This window comes from Macrobrachium rosenbergii, chromosome 43, assembly GCF_040412425.1.
Source record: "Macrobrachium rosenbergii isolate ZJJX-2024 chromosome 43, ASM4041242v1, whole genome shotgun sequence".
Classification (NCBI taxonomy): Eukaryota; Metazoa; Arthropoda; class Malacostraca; order Decapoda; family Palaemonidae; genus Macrobrachium; species Macrobrachium rosenbergii.
This window is the reverse complement of record NC_089783.1, coordinates 45801625-45816624: the sequence shown is the minus strand read 5'-3', so window position 1 is coordinate 45816624 and position 15000 is coordinate 45801625. Positions and strand designations below refer to the sequence as shown.

General features: G+C 36.5%; 1 protein-coding gene across 1 annotated transcript in view; it reads left to right on the top strand.

Annotated features, from left to right (window-relative positions):
• Positions 1 to 15000, top strand: part of LOC136828853 (insulin-like growth factor-binding protein complex acid labile subunit) — a 214007-nt gene that overhangs the window by 144111 nt on the left and 54896 nt on the right. The window contains exon 2 of the mRNA XM_067087134.1: positions 1591 to 2824. Coding sequence (XP_066943235.1) covers positions 1591 to 2824 — 1234 coding nt within the window. The remainder of the gene's footprint in view (positions 1 to 1590; positions 2825 to 15000) is intronic.

The following is a 15000-nucleotide window of genomic DNA, read 5'->3' as shown; positions in this document are numbered from 1 at the left end:
ATTAAGGAGTTTCTCTTAACACATGAGTAATTTCCACACTGCTTCATACACCTTCACTAAAGGCTCATCAGCAACACACTGCGCCACTCACCTTGCCTTGCTCGTAATCTCACGTCTCTAGATATTAAAACTCTTCCTTTGCCATATCTGTGTCTGGATGTATATCCTTTTAATCTATTGGGTCTCCCTCTTCCGCTTCCTCTTACACTTCTGAATTATGCACTTTCACCATCTTTTCATTGTCCATTTTTCCAAAATGGCTGAACTAAATTAATGTATATATATATATATATATATATATATATATATATATATATATATATATATATATATATATATATATATATATATATATATATATATATATATATATATATATATATATATATATATATATATATATATATTTCCTGCATCATCATATTCAGATTGACTTCTATTAAGGTTCGCTACATTCTTCTCTCTCTCTCTCTCTCTCTCTCTCTCTCTCTCTCTCTCTCTCTCTCTCTCTCTCTCTCTCTCTCTCTCTCTCTCTCTATTTTTAGATGCAGGAAGCAAAAGTATTTAATCTAATTTCACTCCCATACACTAATATAAAACAAGGGAAAGAGAGAAGAAAAAAAACAATATAAATTTTCACCAGAGACAAGTCTCAAAAGGATTAAAGGCAAAAGGACGAGAAAAATATCCCTTCAAAATTCTCTTGAGATTTTTCGTTCTTTCAAGGAAAGAAACATGGCCCTAAAGAAAGACAAGAGTCTGTTGGCGCTCCAGACAATAAAAATGGCATTGAGAGAGAGAGAGAGAGAGAGAGAGAGAGAGAGAGAGAGAGAGAGAGAGAGAGAGAGAGACGTGTATCTAATTTCATTCGAAAAACCGGAAAAGAGAAAGAAATTAGATAAAATATTCGACCGGAGATTTAAACTACGAGATCAAAGGGAGGAGATGTTAGGGTTAGGGAGCCGGAAGCTCTGGCTAAAGCCTCTTTGTACTATGGAAATATTCCCACTACTTATAGAGAGAGAGAGAGAGAGAGAGAGAGAGAGAGAGAGAGAGAGAGAGAGAGAGAGAGAGAGAGAGAGAGAGCTTAGATGTGATTGGTCGGAATGAGCTTTAGCGAGCATTAAGAAAAATTCAATCAGGGCAGCTTAAGACACTCCTTTTTTTCTTTTATTTCTTTCTTACCCACCAGAATTGCTCCCGGGGGAATAAGTTGCCAGTTAGGATTAAGGATGATGGATTTCCTTTTTTTTTCTTCTTCTTCATTCCTTTAACAGAAATGCCAATGCCACAATGATTATTTTTCTCACACGTTTCAATTCCTATTTTTTTCCTCTGGTGCTTTCACTGTGGATGTGCCAGTTCTCACAATGTTTTATTTTTATTCTACATGCACGTTCTATTTTAATGATAATTTTAATATATACGTCCTTTTCTACAGTGCAGGTTGGGATTAGGTTTATTACCCAGAATGTGTTATTTAACTGATGAATGAATAAAGCAATTAACAGTAATGCAACCTTTAATTAAATGTCCACTGCAAGTGACGATAAACCGGGGTTTGACTGATATCCCTCTCTTCTTTTCCAGTGATGGTGTGTTGGTGGCTGGCGTGGTCCCTCTTGGTGGGCTCAGTGAGGGCCTTCTGTCCTGCAGGATGTGACTGCGACGACGTCGGTCCTAGTGCCCGTTGTGTCGGGGTGGGAGTGAACATTGTGCCTATTCTCTTCAACCCAGGTCTGCGTCGCCTCAACCTGGCCCACAACTCCATCAACTCCATCGCCCAGGCCTTGGTGTTTTTCGACCAACTGGAAGAGTTGGACTTGTCCCACAACTTGTTGTCTTCCCTCGGAACGGGCAACTTTGATGTACAAGTAGGACTACGAGAGTTGCGACTGGGACACAACAATCTCCCTTCACTACTACCGGGATCCCTTAGTGGCCTTTCGTCCCTGACTCTACTGGACCTGAGTCACAATGTAATAAGTGATCTTCCTCCAGCCGTTCTTGTAGATGTTCCAAAGCTCAATGTGCTCCTCCTAGCTCACAATAAGCTCCACACTTTCTCTCGGCAGACATTTCGTGGCTGCATCAGTTTAGACGTCCTCGACCTGTGTGATAATTACTTCCGCTATGTGCCAACCTTAGCCCTGGAGGACCTCAGTTCCTTGAAGGCACTTCACCTGTGTCGCAACCGGTTAACACGCCTGGAATCTAATGCTTTCCACATTGCTACGCTAACCACACTCTCTTTGGAAACTAATAGCATTGACTTCATTGCGGATACCGCCTTCCATCGCCTACAGGGTCTGCTGAAACTCAACTTGAATGACAACCTACTGCGAGAAGTACCAACAGCGGCTTTGGCATCGTTGCTCAGGTTAGAGTCGCTTTACCTCAGCCGCAACAAAATAAAAAGTTTAGAGGACGGAGCCTTCAGAAGTCTGGGGCACCTGAAAACACTTGAAGTGTCTAGGTGCCCTTTGCTGGAGAATATACAGCAAAAAGCCCTTAGTCACTGTGTTAACCTCATTTCCTTGACGCTTTCCCATAATTCCTTGTTGCATCACTTACCGAAGGGACTTTTCACTTCCCTTCCAAAACTCAAAGCCCTGGACCTGAGGGCTAATGGACTGCAGGGGCTTCCAGCAACAGAAGTCCCATGGAGCTCACTCACGAGCTTAGACCTACGGGATAACCCATTGGTGTGCAACTGCTCACTGCAGTGGCTGGCAGCACTTCTCAGTTCATCCAATACTTCTGTTACAGCCCCTGATCTTCAGTGCTCATCTCCTGATAAATTACGAGGAGTCTACCTTTCAAGGTAAGTAATCTTAGCGTCTTCAGTTGTTCATTTCTTGCATTTTCATATTAATGAATGTGTTCCTGTTGTCCTTCACCAGCTTCTGTCATATCATCCCATTACATTTTATTGAATAGAAGAAAATTTATTTGAGGCTCCCCATTCGTTCATTCATTCAGAGAGAGAGAGAGAGAGAGAGAGAGAGAGAGAGAGAGAGAGAGAGAGAGAGAGAGAGAGAATGTGAAAACAGAATGCAGTGCATAGACAATATTTGAATTATTTGTTTTTATGCGTCAATCATCAATTATTTGAACAGCAGTTCCTGTTTCTTGTACAAGATGTCATAAGGCCTAAATCGTTTTGGGAATGTTTTTCTGCTTGTTCTTGCGTTCTGGACAAGCATTTTCCCGTCATATATCACTCCTTTAGTCAAAATGGTTAAAGGTCTGATAGGGGAACATATTTTTGGGATAAACCAATGTTCATACTGTGCGATCATTCTCCTGTGCTTAATGTTTCTTAGTTGTCTGCAATGTGGGCGGGATAGCATGATGATTTGCAGGTCGGGATTGCATGGTCGATTAGTTTATACGTACAGTTCCAGTAAAATCGACGAAAGTTAAAATATCATACGCCCCCCTTTCCTGCCTAGGATTGTGGTGCCTTCCCAAAAACGTTGATGCCGTAGGTCGGTGTTTCAAAACGATTTAGAGATTAAAAAAGAAACCATAGCCAGGTCTCGTCCGAGCCATTCCGAAATGTGAATGAGACCCACAAGTCTTTATGAGGACAGGCGAATTCGTATATAATCTGGCCATGTTGAGTGATGGTCTGTCAGAACTAAGGCTGTTTTTAACTTGTACACTACACTGTACTTTAGTTTAATTTAATGTTTGTTTGACTCATCGAAGGTGGAACTATTTATGGACTTCACATAAAAGCAGCTAGCTGATGGGCATGTAAATTTTGTAGAATATACAAAACATCAACAACATGAAATTTAAACATTAAAACAGTTTTAGAATGACCTGAAGGCCTTCATAAATTTATCCGCCATTTGAAATCTAATTTTTGATGCGTAGTGTTATCCTTGAAAATATAAAGTAATTGATATCGAAAAAAGTAATCTCTTTTATTGTTGAAGGTCAAATAGGATCAAGATTTTTCACGCATTCATGTAAATATTACTTCTTCTTCTTCTTCTTCTTCTTCTTCTTCTTCTTCTTCTTCTTCTTCTTCTTCTTCTTTCGACCTCATTAGTCCCTTCTTGTATTAGCAGGGTCAGGGTCGGCAGCTCAAGTCAACTTTCGATCTCAACATCTTCCTCCCCCATCCCCCTATACCCCTCCTCACCACATCCATCCATCTGATCCGCTGACTCCCCACACTCCTCCTCCCCCATCACTGGCATGTTCTTAGCTCTCTTGATTGGTTCCACCTCCTCTCTTCTTATTACATGACCACAGTATCTCAGTCGAGCTTCCCTAACCCTCTCCTTTACATTACATATACCACACATTCGACTTACATCTTGTCAGTGTCACTACTATCCTCTTTTTACGCAAAGTGATTTGGAACCAATCAAGAGAGCTAAGAACATGCCAGTGATGGGGGAGGAGGAGTGTGGGGCTTCAGCAGATCAGATGGATGGATGTGGTGAGGAGGGATATGGGTGAGGTGGGAAGGGGAGAGGAAGATGCAAGGAATAGAAATAGATGGAGAAAGTTGAATCAAGCGGCCGACCTTGCTAACAAGGTCGAGAGACGAAGAGCTTATGCAAATCGGCTGCTTTCTTTCATTCCCTATTCCTACTGGCAATTGTCTCATCTTTTAAGCTTTCATTGACCCTCATACTGTCATTATTGCTCGCATGTACTTACAACTTTCTCCTTCTGCTAAAACTTTCAAACCCTCGCACTGGGCTTTTGAAGTTTCTTTTCACCATCTACAATTAATACAGTGTCTTCTCCAATCATCAGATATTCTACACTCAATTCACAACCCATTTTGTTATTCAGCAATTTAAAATTTAGCATAATTATGGACACGACATAAAAAAAAGGCATAATCGTTTGACCAGTAACTTCCATGTCAACTGGAAAATAGCGTGAGGTAAAGTGATGAAAGCATGAACTTATATATATATATATATATATATATATATATATATATATATATATATATATATATATATATATATATATATATATATATATATATATATATATATATATATATATATATATATATATATATTAATTTATATATATCTAATATATATATATGACTTACTTATTATATGGTATATTAATTTATCTAATGACTGACTTACCATGTGCGTTCGTGCATATATATACACAGGCAAACACATGTTGCAACCACTCCCCTGAAAAAGCAGAGCAGAACAGAGCAGGTAGCAAGAAGAGGATTAGTCATGCAGTGCAAAGCAAACAGCAGAGCGGAAGTTGCTTCCCAGAGGGCGCACGAAACAAAGGAGGTAAACATGAAAGTACCAAAATGCGCAGATGAAAGGATTCTAATGGATTAAACACAAGGGAAGGGTAAAACGGCAAATTCGGTTAAAAATAAAACGCCCAAGACAATCTTTGCCTTTGTAGGATTAAATGGACGGAGCCCGCTAGGAGGAGGAGGAGGAGGAGGAGCAGGAACAGCGCCCTCCCTCCAAAAACAAAGAGATCTACATTTAAAGAGACTCTACGACTACTTCGTAGGAGAGGAGGAGGAGGAGGAGGAGGAGCAGGCCGTTGGCGGAGAAGTCCCGAATGAAATATTCAGGCGAATGGGGGAGGCAGAGGAGCAGTTAAGACCAGATGGGATGAGGGAGAAGAGTTGGGCAAAAAGTGCCAAGTCAACTTCCAAGTCGTGGGATATAAAAAAGGGGTTTTATTCCTTTTAGGAGAGAAGAAGATCGTCATCGTCACGATGTACTGACAGAATGTTTGATGACTGTGTAGTGCACGTGTCCAGTTTCCTCTTCTCGCTTTCTTAACCTTGGTTGTTTGGTCATTATGCCCTACAGGGCATTGTTGCGGTAGTTGCAAGTGACTTTTCTTGTACCCAAGTGCGGTTTTTTTATCAGTATATCAGGTGAAGCACATTTTTGCTTAACCGCATGCACGTGCGCATACTCTTACACACACACACACACAAACACAAACACAAACACACACAGACACAGAAACACACATATACAGTATATATATATATATATATATATATATATATATATATATATATATATATATATATGTATGTATGAATATATGTATATATGTGTGTGTGGTGTCTGTGTGTACTTGTGTGTCAGTGCGTAGTAATATTGTCCGTAAATATTCAAATGACTTTTTAATGCCCTTAAATATTAAGCTGGAAATCTCCTATATTCAAATCACTTCACTTTGGCTGTTAAGTGCATTTGACCCAACCAGGACTCGAAATGATGCATTTTGTTATGCTCAGAGGTTACCTGGATTTATCGACTAAGCCATCAAGACGGATATAGGTTGGATTCGACTTTGCTCTATATACTCTTGTCGAATTCTGGGGTCTTTCCTTAACGTCGAAATCAACTCATCTTCCCCATGATAGATAGAGCAGTTGGAGCTCCCAGTCCCCCTCCAGCAAACGGGAATAAAGATTAATAGAGAAAAGTGTCGCTTCTGACAGTGCCTGAAATGGAGACGCAGTCAGATTGTCAAGTTTTATAGAGCAGGTCGCGTCGCGCGAAAGATTGTAACAGGATTTAGCTGCTCCGAATTGTGTGAAGTTTGTCAGTGTTAATGGATTTAATGTAATGCCCGAAAAATTCCTTTCTTATATGAAGTTGCTGGATTCACTTTCAGAGAAATATTGATTGATTTTTTCTGGTAAAAAAAGAAAGAGAAAGAGATAGAAGGTATAGAGAGACAGACAGAAGACAGACAGAAATATGAATTTAATGTAATGACGAAAAATTCCTGTTAGATATTGTTGCTGGATTCACTTTCAGAGAAGTGTGGATTAATTTTCTTCTAGTAAAAAAGAAAGAGAAAGAGATAGAATGGCATAGAAAAAGACAGAAACAGAAATATGTGTAAAAATACCAAATCTGCCTCTGACACGAAAGGCGTGATACATATTTTTTCCATTATTATTAATTCGTTCTGAGGAGAGTGCAAAGGAAAAGGAACCTCCAATCTCTCATTTTATCAGGGGCGATGCAATCGATCAAGTCATTGTTTACATTTCGTTAAATAAAGTGCCGTATATTTTTGTCGAGTCTCATGTTTCACTATTTTCATGAAAGGATGCCATTTTGTGGAGATGCTTTTGTCCTCTAAATTTATTCCTCGAAAAATTTTTAAAAATTCGTATTAATTGAAGCATCAATCTTTCCCAGTTCTCACTAACTACAGCAACAATCCGTCTTTTACTGTGTTCAACGTTAAATTCTTTAGAGGGATTTTGAGATGTCAAAGCATCAGGAAAAGAAATAATTGTACTGGAGATATAGTAACTATGCCTTCCACTACATTAAAAAAAACACTTCTAAGAGAAAGACTGTAACTGTTTGTGGAAAGAATATCAACATGGCTGCTATAATGGGACAGACTCATGAATCCTGTTAGAATGAAACGCTCTTTGTAGGGTGTGTTAATTAATTGAAAGAGAGTCATTTTGTCTAGTACTTTCTGGCCTCACAAATCGATAAGGCACCGAGATTAATATGTAGCTACCACAGGCGAACAGCTTTCCATATGAAGATGATAATGAAGGCACAGAATAAGGTACTGAACCCACAGGTAGGAAATTCCAACTTCAATATATCATAACCACTCTTTCCTTGTTTCTTGATTAATTTTCTTATTTTTCTTACAAAACCATTCAGATAGTTCTATTGATACTTGTACTCTACAACTTAAAGAGAATTTAAAAGTCATTATTTTGGCCAAAGCAGATTTTGTGCAAGTATATGAACATTTCAAAATGGACGTTAATGTAAACGAGGGTCGAGATGGCTTCTCCCAGCCATATGAATATTAGGTACAGCCATTAACTCGGACCTAGGCAACACCTGTGTTATACATAATTGTACGGTGGCCAGTGGGTAGAGAGGCAGTTCCGGACTGGATGGCAGCAGATTTAAACTGGAGGTTAATATTCGTTGACTGTAGCTGTTGCGTACAAACAAATAGAAAGATATTATTATTATTATTATTATTATTATTATTATTATTATTATTATTATTAATGTTTCAGCATCCTTTAGCTTGTTTAGTCTTTCCTATTCTTCTTAAGAAGAATAGAGAAGACTCTTGACAACCTAAACTTCATTTGTTTATAACGACACTGCTGTAAAAGAGGGACTCTTTTCATATTATTATTATTATTATTATTATTATTATTATTATTATTATTATTATTATTATTATTATTATTATTATTATTATTAACTCAAAATTGAGAAACATTTCCATCAAAATGAGTGTATCTTTCCATTTTCAAATTGTTAACCTAGTACAGTTCTCCCATTTTCATAAAACATATGATAAATAGACGAAAACAATTTAATATCTAGAGAAAATCAACGTATATAAAAATACCATATATCAATATAATTTACATGCCCGCTTTTTTTGGACGATCATTGGACAATCGGACCATCAGTTCTCCTGTCCCACTTAAACCGACAAGAAGAACCTCGACGGTCTTAACACCACAACAGATACCATCTGCTGCCAACTGCCACGCCTTTATCCATCTGACGACAAGTAACCAATCACGCTTGGATTTCCCACAATCCCAGCTGTCAAAGGACCTCCCCCATTGATGGATCTTCTTGCAAACCCAGTGCGGCGCTATCCGCGGTCTGAGGTCATTTGTTATGCCATAGGTCTGTCTACCCGTCTACCCCTTCACTGTGGAATGGTGTTGCTTTGCCACGCCGTTTTCTGAAAGACTATTTATCCTCTTCTCTCAAAATCCCACGGCCCCCCCCCCCACCTTCTTTTTCACGCCTCTACCCTTGCTCGGTCTTCATTGCGAGGAATGAAGGATGTTCGAGTAGATGGCTAACTAAGATGAATGGGAATTAGATTACTTGTGTTTGTTGGGCGTCTCTCGTCGGATTTGCAGAACAAATCCGTAGCTGCTTTACAGTTCTTGTAAATTGCGCATTGAACTGAACGCTTTTCAACCATTTATATATTATAATCTTATTGGTTATTATAATAGAATATGGATGTATATATATGTATGTATGTTTGTATGTTTGTATATATTATATATATATATATATATATATATATATATATATATATATATATATATATATGTATATATATATATATATATATATATATATATATATATATATATATATATATATATATATATCAGGTTGAAGAGGTAAAGGCATGTATGTCCCTCACAAGATCAAGTTTATTATGCCAACGTTTCACATCACATGATGCCTCATCCTCAAGGCTGGAAAATTACAGACTATAAATACTTAAAACGTCACTTATGCAACGGGAAGAACTTCTTTAAAAATTTTAAACATTTACAAATACAAAAATTAAAACAAGAACTTGAAAGGAACACCAAGCAAGGCAAGAGCTAAAAAGTGACTAAAAAGACAGGGAGAAAATAAACATACGAAAGAACCCATATATATATATATATATATATATATATATATATATATATATATATATATATATATATATATATATATATATATATATATATATATATATATATATATACATATTAGGACAGTAATTAGTGTGCCTGTTTCTGTGTCGAAATAAATGCGGACACGAATGTGCTTCCCACAGCTTTTCCCACGGATTAAAAGTGTTTTGGCATAAATTAGAACTTCCGGGTTCTTGTTAGTCATTCCTCCCTCATTCAGTAATTTGTAACGTAAATGTGCAACTTGTTTTCCACTGTTCCAAAAAAAGGTTATTGTTTTTTCAGTGCCAGATTTAAGTGCTCACCTCAAAGTTGCAATTATAACTATTTTATCACTTGCTTCACATGCCTAAAATTCAAAGTTGCTGTTTCTTTAAACAATGTTTTATATTTCGGCTTTCTAAAACCCTTTTACATCAATTTCTTCATCCTGGCCGTCTTGGAATAAAATGGAATATAGAGTTTATGCCAAAGACCAGGCACTGGGAACTATGAGGTCATTCAGTGCTGGAAAGGAAATTGAGAGTAGGTAGGTTTGAAAGGTGTAACAGGAGGAAAACCTTGCAGTTGAACTATGAAATAATTGTTAGGAAAGGGTGGGTAGCAAGATGGAAGAAAGATAATATGAATGGAGGTACAGTAAAAGGAATGAAAGGGGTTGCAGCTAGGGGCCGAAGGGACGCTGCAAAGAACCTTTAGTAATGTCTACAGTGCACCCCGTGAGGTGGGCTGACGGCACTACCCTCCTACGGGGATCCTGCCCGTCTAACAGTGTTCAGTGTTGTGTAGCTATTTCAGTAATGTCTCGTTAACCAAGGTAACAACATTTCAATATGTCCTCAACACGGCGAATAATAACTTTTCTAGTCATTGATTATTCTTATTAACTAAAACAATCTCCACGTCTACCTTGTATTTATAATGAAACTAGCATATCTATAATGTACAAGTTGAGGGCAACAATCACAATAATTATCTCATCCATTTGACTTTTTCATGTTAAATAAAGTATGAGCAATACCTAAGTTCAGATCTTGAATGTGCCTAATAGGTAATAATTTAGGTAAGGATGAAAAGGGTCCTTGGTCTTGGAACTTATGCTGTAAGTGAAAACTTTAACGACTCCGTTATACATAACTAATTATCACCGATTTAAAAAATGAAACCCCCCGTAGGTTTGTAGTGCCGCCAGTGCACCTCATGGGGTGCGCTGTAGGTATTACTAAAGGTTCTTTGCAGCGTCCCTTCGGCCCCTAGCTGCAACCCCTTTCATTCTTTTTATTGTACCTTCATTCATATTACCTTTCTTCCATCTCCTAACAATTATTTCATAGTGCAACTGCGAGGTTTACCTCCTATCACACCTTTCAGACTACCTCCTCTCAATTACCTTTCCAGCACTGAATGACCTCACAGGTCCCAGTGCTTGTCCTTTGTCCTAAACTCTATATTCCATTCCATTCCAATAAATGAAACCACTTTATAAAGAACTCCAAAACCGCCATATTGTCGAAAATGGAGAAATTTAAGCTTTGTTGTGCAATGGATGGTAAACAGGATATCATATTGGGCTTTAAATTGAGACTAAAATGCTGATTCTTTTATGAAAACTAACTTCACACTGACCGATGAAAGAAAAAAGTATTGCCAAACAAGTTGCTGGAAAATCATAAAATTTTTTTTCTTTTATTCTGCAGTTTAATTGGCAATAGCTGCAGAAAATTAGAGAGGTCCTTTATCAGAATTTAATTGCTTTGTTTTTAGGAAGTATCGTTGTACTGCAAAATACAGACACTTTATTGCTCCTGAGCAAATACTGCTGGTCAATTTGACTTTTGAATCTTGTTATTTTGAATACACACACACACACACACACACACACACATATATATATATATATATATATATATATATATATATATATATATATATATATATATATATATATATATTACTAAAAGGACCTCATTCAAACTGGATGGTATCCATTAGATACCATCCAGTTTGAATGAGGTCCTTTTAGTAATTCTACTAATGCACAGAACAATTGTGTATGTGATAAAGTTAATATATATATATATATATATATATATATATATATATATATATATATATATATATATATATACACACACATACACACACACACACACACACACATATATATATATATATATATATATATATATATATATATATATATATATATATAATAAGGGTAAAGTAAAACTTGAAAATAACATAACAGTTTCACTGATGAAACTAATTTGACCCAGACCAGTCTAAGGAAAATAGAGTTAACCTCAAAATAAGATCAGCTACAGAAGGATGCACTTTTGTTGTAACGTTACAAACCAAAAGATCTGTGAATACAAATTATATGTAATATTGTGGTATTGAGAAAGCCAGGACCAACCACCATCGAAAGACCTTAAAGTTAATGAAGAAGAAATAAATCTCGACGATCTGTTCTTTTTGACAGTTATTAGCCAAGCATAGCTTTCCAGTTTTCTGCTAATACTTAGAATAAACATTAGTAAAGCATATCATTCGTATCTGTATATATCCGTTATACTTTACGAGTAAGTTAGAAGACTGTTTATAAAATGAAACTATTCAGAATGGCGAAGACCAAAGAGTTACAAAGATAAATGATTTTATTCCAGGAATAAATTTTAATTTGCTTAGAGAACCGCCCTCTCCTCTCTCTCTCTCTCTCTCTCTCTCTCTCTCTCTCTCTCTCTCTCTCTCTCTCTCTCTCTCTCTCTACCCCAGGCGAAGTTGTGAGAGACTGTAATGGCTGGCCTGTTAATGATTTATGACGTCAAAGGAGTTGGTGGGAATAATAAATTATGGGCCTCGCTCTTTTTCCTTGCTTTTTCTTTCCGTAAAATTTTGGGGGGAAATTACCGAGGTTTCGGGAGATATCAAAGGTTAATCTAAAGATTACAACTTCTCGTCTTGGCCGCTCCATTTTTGGTGGGGAGTATTATAAATGTATGGTTGTACTTCTGAAACTGTTATAGAAGGTGGAGACTTCCCAAGTGTAATTATACACACACGGACGTCTGCGAGTGCATACACACACGCGCACACACAGTATAATATATATGTATATATATATATATATATATATATATATATATATATATATATATATATATATATATAGTGTGTGTGTGTAAGTGTGTATATATATGTGTGTATGTGTATATATGTGTGTGTGCGTGTGTATGTGTATATATATGTGTGTATGTGCGTGTGTGTGTGTGTGTGTGTGTAATTCTCCATATCTTCAGCGTTTTAAAATTCTCCATATCTTCGTAAGCGTTAACAAAAATAGAAGTATAATCACATATAGAGAGTAAGAGAGAGAGAGAGAGAGAGAGAGAGAGAGAGAGAGAGAGAGAGAGAGAGAGAGAGAGAGAGAGAATATTCAGGCAATTAAGGAACGATTTTTCTCTAACTAAGACGAGGTTTGGAGACAATTAATTTCGGGTTGGTGAGCCAAACTCCCTCGTTATTTCTGGGAAATGAACCTTCCTGAATATTTCCAGCCACAGGAGGTTTTTCTCGTTCAAAATTTTTAGGAAGTGATTATCTGGAAGCAGATTTTACTTGCAATTAAAAAAAGAACACGAATACTGCTATGGTTGCTTCAATTTTTTTCTCAACGAATTTCTGTAAAGTGTTTGTGAGATATTTTACATGTATTTGTACTACAATATGGTCGAATATCTTTTATATTTATTTTGACTTTTTTCAGGATGTTTAACAATTATAATCGCTGTACAAAATGAAATAATATTTATTCACATTTTATTCATTCACTGAATTGAAAGACTGGTTGGGGATTATTCATCAGTACTTATTTATGCCTTCATTTTTCAAAGACAAAGATTGAGGATACCAGAACAAAGGACATCGTCTCAGAATGTTGAACAAGACAGGAAAATAAATAAAGATACAAATAGTAATTTCAAATAGGAAAATACAACCACATTTCTATGAGATGTATTTGAGGATGAAGTTTACGAAAGTGCTTTGTATTACATGTTTAACCAAGGTCCCAGTGAATCGGCGGGTTTCACTATCGTGTCTTGGCAACCTTCTGATCAACAGTATGTCCATTTTCTTCGTGAAAGATTGCTATTGGCTGATGTTATGGTATGAAATTTTTTTTTTTTTTTTACCGTGGATTGATAACTTTCTGTAATAAGGTTAATTTCTATTTTTTTTATAGATAAAAGTATTGTGGAGATTCGGAGAAAAAATACTTTTAATATATTCGTATAATTTATTAGAGTAGTACATAATTACTTCAATCAGAATTTCATTCTGAAAGACTTGATGAGTGTAAAGAATTCCATGCGTCTCTGTTTACTCACTCGTTACTTTTATATTTTTGTTTGAGTTTCTTCGTTTTTATTGGCATTTTCTCGCTATGAGTTACGATGCCTTTATTATTATTATGATTATTATTATTATTATTATTATTATTATTATTATTATTATTATTATTATTATTATTATTATTTTGTCGTACAGTTAGCCATAAGCTATTAACGTGATATTCTGATAGGTCCTTTTTAAAAGTGATATAATTTTTTCATGGAAAAAGCTGTAAGTTTCCTAAATAAATGTAACAGCGGCCGGTGTTATTCGTGACAGAAGCGAGATACAATGACTTGTTTGTCTTAACTTGACTAAGACATATGAACAATAAACTTATAATTTAAGACTTCATGTTTATGCAGTTTAAAAACAAAAATTCAGGACTGCATAACTGACGGAAGAATTATTTTTTTTTTATACTTGTTGGTGGCCAATTCAACTAAAAGGTTGCTCGCGTTATCCACCCTTCCTACGGAGACACCGATTTTTGTTCGTCCCTCTTTTTCAAAGTATGATTAATGATAATGATATAATCCCTGAAAGATTGCCAACTTGCCTGTAAAGAATGACGGAAGGTCACGGAATAGCTGTAGAGATTGTCTTACGGATCTTCTTTCTGTCTTTTACTTGGAAGAAAAACAGAAAAAATAGCTCGTAATATGGTGGTTCATAACAAGAGAATAGACGAAAGACAGGGCTAAGTAGAAAAATTATCAAAAAAATACACAAAACAAGTAAAAAATGCTCTGAAGTTTCGTCGGCGTAATCGAGTTTTTTGTACAGCCACTACAGCGTATAATCAAGGCCACCGAAAATAGATCTATCTTTCGGTGGTCTCGGTATAATGCTGTATGAGCCGCGGCCCATGAAACTTTAACCATGGCCGGTGGTGGCCTGTCCTATATCGTTGCCAGAGGCACGATTATGGCTAACTTTACCCTTAAATAAAAAAAATACTACTGAGGTTAGAGGGCTGCAATTTGGTATGGTTGATGACTGGAGGGTGGATTATCAACAAACCAATTTGCAGCCATCTAGACTCAGCAGTTTTTAAGATCTGAGGGCGGAAAGAAAAAGTGCGGACAGAATAAAGTGCAGACGGATAG